We start from the raw sequence: 7,667 nt of genomic DNA, 5'->3' as shown, positions 1-7,667 counted from the left end.
GCCTGACAGGGGGGTCACGTGCGTCCCGGGCCGCCCGCCGGGAGGAGGGGGCGGCGGGGAGGAGGGGCGGGAAGCGGAGAGGAAAAGGGGAGGGAGCCGGGGGCGGAGGAAGGAGCGAGGGGCGGATTCTGCGGCCGTGGGAGGCGGAGGTGGTGGCGGCGGTGGCGGTGGCGGCGGCGGGGAGCGGACCGCTCGGAGCTGGACCGAGGAGGAGGAGGAAGAGGTGGAGGTGGAGGAAGGGACCGGCGCGGGGGCGGGAGAGCGCAGCGCGGCGGAAGCCGGAGACGGCGGGAGGGCCGGTGGCTGGCCCCGGGCGGGAGCCGGGGCGGCGGCGGCAGCGGCCGTGAGGACCGCGGCGAGGGAAGCGCATCCAGCGGCCCCGGCGGCGGCGGCGGCGGCGGCGGCGGGGGCCCGGGTCTGCGCGCTCGGGCGGCCGGCGGGCGCGGGCCGGCGCGATGGAGCCGCAGCACGTGCGCCCCGCGCCCGGCGCCCGCAGCCCGGCCTGGGAGGAACCGGTGGGTACAGCGCCCGCGCCCACCCCCTCCCACTTCTTCTCTGTTCCCCACCCCCCCACGCCCGCCCGGGCCGGGTTCCGTTCAGGAAATGGCCCGGGATGAGGTCCCCAGCTGCTTCCCAGCCGGGACAGCGCTTCCTCCGCCGCCCGGGCTCCTCCTCGCGCGCCTCCCGGAGCGCCTTTGTCCGGCCAGCCGAGACTCTCCTCGAGGGGCCGCCGGCGATCCTCTGACCACGGTCCTCGGAGGACCGTTTCCGTGCTTCATCGACTTCTCAACTTTTTAGTTGATTTTAGAGCGAGGCGGGTGGGTAGGGAGGGGGAAAGGAAAATCCCATTCTGTGGGTCCGCGTGCATGGCTCGGAGGAAACCGGTCTTCCCTCCCGAGACCGCGCCCTGGGCCGTCACCTGGGCGCGCAGGTTCCTAGAGATACGCGCTGGCTAGGCGGATCGCGGCTTGAAGCCCAGAACCACGCCTCCGCCTCGTGTTCGCCGCTAAAGCCCCGGGCTTTTCTAGGGGTCAGGGGGTTTGCCAGGGATGAAGCGGGAAGCTGACCTAGATTTCGCCGAGGATTTTCGCTGCCCAAAGAACGCGGAGGTCGGGTAATTTTAGGGACCAGAGTAACGTGTGCGTGTGCATTGTGTGTGCGAGGATAAGGAGCAAGAGCCTGGGGGGCTTCGGATTTGGTCCCTCAAACTCCAACTTCTTTCTTCCAACTCAGACAGTCAGAATCACCTCACATCTCTCCAGAGATTCTACCCCGAAACCCCCGTCTCGCTCAGAGCTCTGTAATCCTGTGTGGGCTGCCTTTTCCCTGGCATCGAATTTTGGCTCTCTACGTCCTGCTTCGATGTTTGCTACTCCGTCTTGGTTGAAATTCTTGAACCTATTTGAAAAGCCTCGTCCGAAATTTCTGGCCTCATCAGTATTTTGTTCAACATGTTCGGATGCTCTTTTCCCAGGGACTCCGCGTTATCTGCTCAGGCTGGCCCCCTGCCTGTTGAGAGCTTCTAGGTCAGGTGCTAGGCTTGGTTATCCTTTTTTTTTTTTTTTTTTCTAATATGTACACTCCCAGCTCCTTTGCCCAAGTACGTTTCTCTACCTTCTGTTTCCCGACCTTTCGGGAGTGTCCTTCAACTCTGATCCATCTGTATCTGCAGCTGTCTTTGCTTTTGTAAATCTGAACATGTTGTTAGGTTGCCCATCTCCTCGTATTTCTTCTATTGTGGTTATTACTGGGGATTAAATTATTCTTGAAACTAAAAATACAATTCAGTTTTGGAGTTTAAATCAAAGATCACTGAGAACTAAATTCAGTGACCTGGTTTTGTAGCTTTTTTACTTTTAAACTCTCCTATGTGAAGTCCTTTTTGAACTTGCATACTTTAAGCCAACACCAATCACAATGAAAAATACCCGGTTATATGTATTTTACTTTAAGACGCTGATGCCTCAACTACTTTGTGCCTAGAAAAACAGAGGAAGACGTTTATTTTTGCTTTACTTAAAGTGACAAAAATGAAAATGTTCATTTATTAGCCTTTGAAGCTAGAGCCCGAACAGAAATATGTGAATGAATTGTGACACTTTGTCCAGCTGCAGAATTTTCCTAAAAAAATTAGGTTTATTTTCTTTAAACACTGAAAGCCTTTTTATTGACTCAACAGGTATTTTATACAGCACCTACTATGTTCCAGGACTGTTGGAGCTGACAGAACAGGCACAAATCCTTAAATCCTCACAGAGTGTTCATTCTGAGTAGACAGAATGTCTTGTTTCATACATATTAATAGTTTACATTCAGAGAGTCCAAAAAAAAAATCTTCAGAGATCTTATGTGTGGTATAAAATGATACTTTTGACAAAGTGATTTTATTTGAAACCTTGTGGCCAGCTATGTCTGACACAAAGTCTAAGAACTAATAAAGGGGATTCTCATTTAATTTCTTGGAAAAGTTATCCAAATTACTGAAAAGTGGTGTATACAAGAAAAAAGAAGGGGTAAATTAGGGGAAATAGAGTATTTAAATGTTAATTATTTCAGACGTGTGGAGCTAAGTGGGGAAATACCAGCTTAATCTAAGTATGTTGGAGGACAGTTTTCCCTTCAAAACAAATTTCATCAAAATCAGGGATTCTTGAACTTTTCTTGGATCAGTGATCCCTTTAAGAATCTAATCAAAGCTATGGACTCTCTTTCTCCCCAAAATGTACGCATGCAACATACATTTAAAAATTTAATAACATTTCAAGGGAATCGCAGAGTTCCCAAAACCAAATCTGTGGACCCTCAAAGACCTTGGGTTAAGAACATCTGCTTTGATCTGGACTCCATTCTGCTATCATTTAAAATCTGTTTTTTAAATTCAAATATAGGCAACTTTAATACTTTACCATAAAAGTATACTCATTTACATTTATGAAAAGGAATATTCAATACTGAACAGGCAATATTCACAGTACACAGATCCTGTTGCATTATCCCTTACTGTATATGCCAGCATACATGTAAGGATTTACTTTCCTCATCCTTTTTTGCCGGATCCCAAAATGATGTGATTCTACATAGAACTATTCTGACAGAAGAGTAAACATAGTATCAGGAATCGATACTGAGTAATAATAAAGAGAATGAGGCAAGTCTAACTTGAAATGCACCCATGTCTGGAGCTGAGAGGCAGCTGCTGGCCATCATGACGTTTTTTGTACGTGGAGATGAAATGAAGTTATTTAGTTAAGTGAGGGCATTTAAATAAACTGTTAGCCTTATCATTACTCCACCTAGGGCACTGGGCCTACAAGAAGATAAATGTTAGCATTCAGGTGTCTGTGTATTTTCTTTAACGCTAGGTCTGGAATGTAATCAAATCAGTGGAAACAGAGACATTACCTAAATTTCTAATTAATTAAAAAATACTTTGGTGGTGGAAATAGGTGGGTAGGAAGATATTTAGCCAAGCAGCCCTTACTTGTAGATAATATCCTGGGGGGAAATGGATAGTTAGAATTCTAGCCAGAACTTAGAAGAGTGTGGGAGTATTTACAAAGTAGTTCTTAAACAGTGCAGGGATACTAGAGTACCTTTTACTTGTTAAAATTTATTTTTATTTCCAAATGATTTTTATCTAGTCGGCTCTGATGAAACTATTCAGAACTACTGAAAAATTAGGAAGGGGAGAGTTTCAAAGGAAAAAGGGCCAAAACATAAATGAGAGTTTACAAGTATATTTATGTATTAAGTCTAGATGGCCAAAGGTTTTTGCCTTAGGTACAGTGATGAGCATATGTACATGGAATTGATACCACAATTAATTTCGAAAACTTTTTTGTTGAAGTAACAACTAAGGAAACTTTAATGAAATTTTGAATGTTAACTTCTAAACATGGACTAGATAGTGTATTACGGAAGTAGTTTTAAAGTTTGAATGAAAGCAGGTCTGTACCTGTTCAACCTGCAGTGTTCTTTGCATGGTTCCCATTGATTAGGAACTTGAGTCCTAGAACCTAACTCTTTTTAAAGTGCCTATGTACTTGGGTTCTTCAGAATATAAATGTAGACTTCTTTATGATATAATATTTAATGTAAAACCATAGAACATATGAGATTTAAAAGTTGCAAATGGATATTAAACCTCTTGTTATGAGTCGTGATCAATAAGAATGTAATTCAAAATATCTCTATAGATATTAATACGTTAATATTCATAAAGTTGGTATCAGAATGAGAATTGGCTCTAACTTATACATCTTCATATAATAGTTCTTTTTTTTTTTTTTTAAATGGGGCAGAAGCCCTATTAAGTAGAAACCTAAACCTAATTTAGTGGTAGCTTCTATTTCCATTTCTTTTTGAATGTAGTGTCTATGTGGCTTATGTCCAAGTTTGTAATAGTGTGTTTGTGATATGTTGTGTTCCAAACAAAGATTTCAAAGTAATAATAATAAATATGTAAGACACATCTAAGAAATTATTTGAAATCTGAAACACCAAGTAAGGAAAATTCAAGGAAATCTTGTAAATTAAAGAAATAATGTAATATGCCACATATTTGAAATTTGTTTTAGTTGCTATTTTGAGGTACATAAAATGGTTGCAAATATTGAGCTCTTGACATTGCTATTATATTTTTAAGGGAAGCGAAGTGCATTGCAAGTATACAGTATACAGCTTCAATATTGATTGTGGAAATTTTACAGATAAGACTGAAAAGATGCTAGTGGGTCAGCTACTTTAAATTTGGGATTATTTGAAACAGTTCCTCAGAAGAGATGATTGAAGAAAAGAGGGTTTTTCACGAGCTGCCCTTTGTGGGAAATGATGCAACATTCCTTCACTTGCTTACACAGTATTTCACTCTGAGTATGTGCTAGGGAAATTGTAGAGCAGGGATCATTTATTTAGCATGAGCAGGCTAAGACTGGCTGTGCTTTCAAAGTCACAACCAAATTTTAGAACTTGTTACAGGAGTCTTTGAAGAGCAGGGATAACTGTGAGGTTAATTTTTTATGAAGTAATGAATACCTTTACTTTGAAGTATTAATTGCCCAGCTTTTGCACGGGAAACTATTTTAATATTTTTAAGTGATCAGTGTTTGAATCAGAGTGAGAAGTGTATTCAGTCTTCTTTTTAAGATCACAGAATAGGCATGGACATTAAACAATGCCTTTTCCTTTAATCACTCTTTGCCTGGCTTCTGGAAAATGTTACTTATATAAAACTTTAAAGCCTAAAGTGTGAACAGAAACATATAATTGACAAACTGACTTTTGTTGTATGATGTGGCAAGGTGAATAGAACATTACAATAAGACACATGATTTTGACTTTGGTCCTGCTTGTGACTTTGGGCCTCAGGTTCTTTACATTAAAAGAGAGGTCTGAACTAGGTTTATTCTTTCAAGAGGCCCTTTACTAGGTGCTCTTATTTACACTGTCAGACCATTAGACTTGTCAGTGACCAAACAGTTGGGTTGGGATAAAGGCCATTATTTTGATTATTTTTTTCTCTTAAAGAATTCCCTTCTCAGCAGTACGTTCTTTGTAGATATAGAATTGCATTTTTACAGAGCCATAAGGGCTCTTAAAGTTTATTTTGCCACTTCCTTCCTTTCCTATAGAAGACAAATGAGGCCGGAGAAGTAGCCTTTATCAATTAGTATTACCTGGCAGCAATCTCCTGTCTTTGCACATTCAAACTAATCAGCACATTTTACATTTCAGTCAATTTAATCTACCGTGTGGATAGACAGTAGTATTGGGATTGCATCTTGTTTCTTAAAGTCTCTTAGAACTGTTAGTTCTGTCACAGCAAATTATTGAGAGTAAGACTGAAACTAAAAACAACCAAACAACAACAACAACAACAAAAAACCCCAAACTAAACATCCCTCCCTTAGTCTGGAGGACCCCGCAAAGGTCATGTCAGTTGAAAAAATTCGAATGAATCCTGAAGGGCATGAACACGCTAAAGAGACTGAATGCTTTCCTGAAGTGTGAAGAGACTGCATAGTCTGGCAGGGACTTTTTGCCCTACTTAAAAATATAGCTAACACCGGTTTGGAATTCTCTGTGGACGACAAGAGGAATCTGTCATTTAGCCTCTTCTCCCGGAAGCCCTCCCACACCTACAAGGGTTCTTTGGCACGGGGCGTGCACAACGCACCGCGAGGCTGCTATTCCCAAGTGTCCGCTCAACCAGCTCGCGGGGATGAGCTGTGAGCGGTGCCTGCCGCCTGTTGATCCCATTTCCTCCTGCTCTAGTCCGGGTTAGGGAGTGGCTCTCCCAGGACTTCCAATGTTTTCGTGCTCGGGCCACTGTGTTCGCACGGCTCCAGGGCATTGTTTTCTTCCAGGCAGTCTCGGTTAGCGCTCAGCTTAGATATTTATTTTGCATTCTGTCGTCTCGGGCTGCGGGTACTTGCTCGTCTCTGCGCGCTCTCCACGCCCTGGCCAGTTTCCTGTTAGCCAAAGGGATCGCTCTTTCTGAACCAAAAGTTTTCAGAGCCGAGCGGAACCTCCCGGAAATGCTCTTCTCTTCCGTGTGCGCCGGATGGAGTGGGGGTGGGCCAGAAACTAAAGGCCACGGTCGGGAGAGCTGAAAGGACTCGAACCCCTAGGCGGAGGTGGGGAGGTACGGGTCATCCGAGAAGGGCTCCGGGGTCCGGAGACAGACAAGGGGGCAGCGCCCCATCCATCTCGGGGCCGGAGGGACTTTTACTCGCGGGAACTGTGCGGCGAGGCCCAAGTGTCTCTGGAGAGATTCTGGGTCCAGGAGGTGGCGGGAGCACCAGGGGAGCCGGGAGGAAGCTAGGTTTCTCTTTCTACTCCCGGGACCCGTTCTTGCCCCTGCTGCCCGGGGACCGAGGGAGGGAGCATCGCCCACTGCCCGGGCCTGCGGGGATGGGTCTGCGGAGGATTCGCGTCTCCCCCGCCCTCCCGTCCATCCTGGGGACCCCAGGACCCTAGGGGAAGTGGGAGGTTGTCCCAATCCCTCTGTCGCTCCCATCCCTCTCTACCCGCGCCGGTTGTATTCCAGGTCAGGAACCCTGTAACATCCCGAGGCTGGGTGCACTGGCGTCCAGCGGCCTGGGGTCCGTGTCACCTGCGCCCCACCGCGGTCGCCACTCAGGCGGGAGCGGAGCGCGGGATCCTGGAGGGTCCCGGCCTTGGGAGGCGTCATGGTCCCCGGCGACCCTTCCCCCGCTGGGCCGGCTGGGGGATGGGAAGATGGCGGCGGCGCCTGGGCGCGGGGCTCCGGGCCCGGCTCGAGCAGAGCCCACCTACTGACCACCGCCGCCGCCCCCCGCAGGGCGGTGCTGTGTCCCACAGGAGTTCGGAGAGGATGGCGGGGGCCGGCGGCCAGCACCACCCTCCGGGCGCCCGGGAGGAGCAGCCGCCGCGGCCGGCGCCGCGGTCACCCCCCTCCACTGCCTCGGCCGGGCCCGGAGAGGATTCGTCCGACCAGCGAAGCGGAGCAAGAGGGACCCCAGAAACTGATCCGCAAAGTGTCCACCTCGGGGGCAGATCCGGACCCAAGGTGAGGCGGGCCCAAGGGGAGCGTGGAAGGCGGGAGCGGGCTGGGCGGGTTAAGAGAGTGGGCGCCTGGGGGCGCAGGGCGATCCCGGGAAAGTGTGGAGCCGAGGTGGGGGCGGGGC

The 7,667-nt window shown here is 47.7% G+C and overlaps 1 protein-coding gene across 1 annotated transcript in view; it reads left to right on the top strand.

The window, feature by feature from the left end:
- The first annotated feature begins 398 nt into the window (after nt 1–398).
- The window catches only part of DGKH (diacylglycerol kinase eta), a 176,797-nt gene continuing 169,528 nt past the window's right edge, over nt 399–7,667 (top strand). The window contains exons 1-2 of the mRNA XM_036831573.1: nt 399–515; nt 7,322–7,549. Coding sequence (XP_036687468.1) covers nt 456–515; nt 7,322–7,549 — 288 coding nt within the window. The 5' untranslated portion in view covers nt 399–455. The remainder of the gene's footprint in view (nt 516–7,321; nt 7,550–7,667) is intronic.

This window comes from Balaenoptera musculus, chromosome 18 (assembly GCF_009873245.2).
Source record: "Balaenoptera musculus isolate JJ_BM4_2016_0621 chromosome 18, mBalMus1.pri.v3, whole genome shotgun sequence".
NCBI classification, from domain to species: Eukaryota; Metazoa; Chordata; class Mammalia; order Artiodactyla; family Balaenopteridae; genus Balaenoptera; species Balaenoptera musculus.
This window is presented reverse-complemented; position numbering and strand designations above follow the sequence as displayed.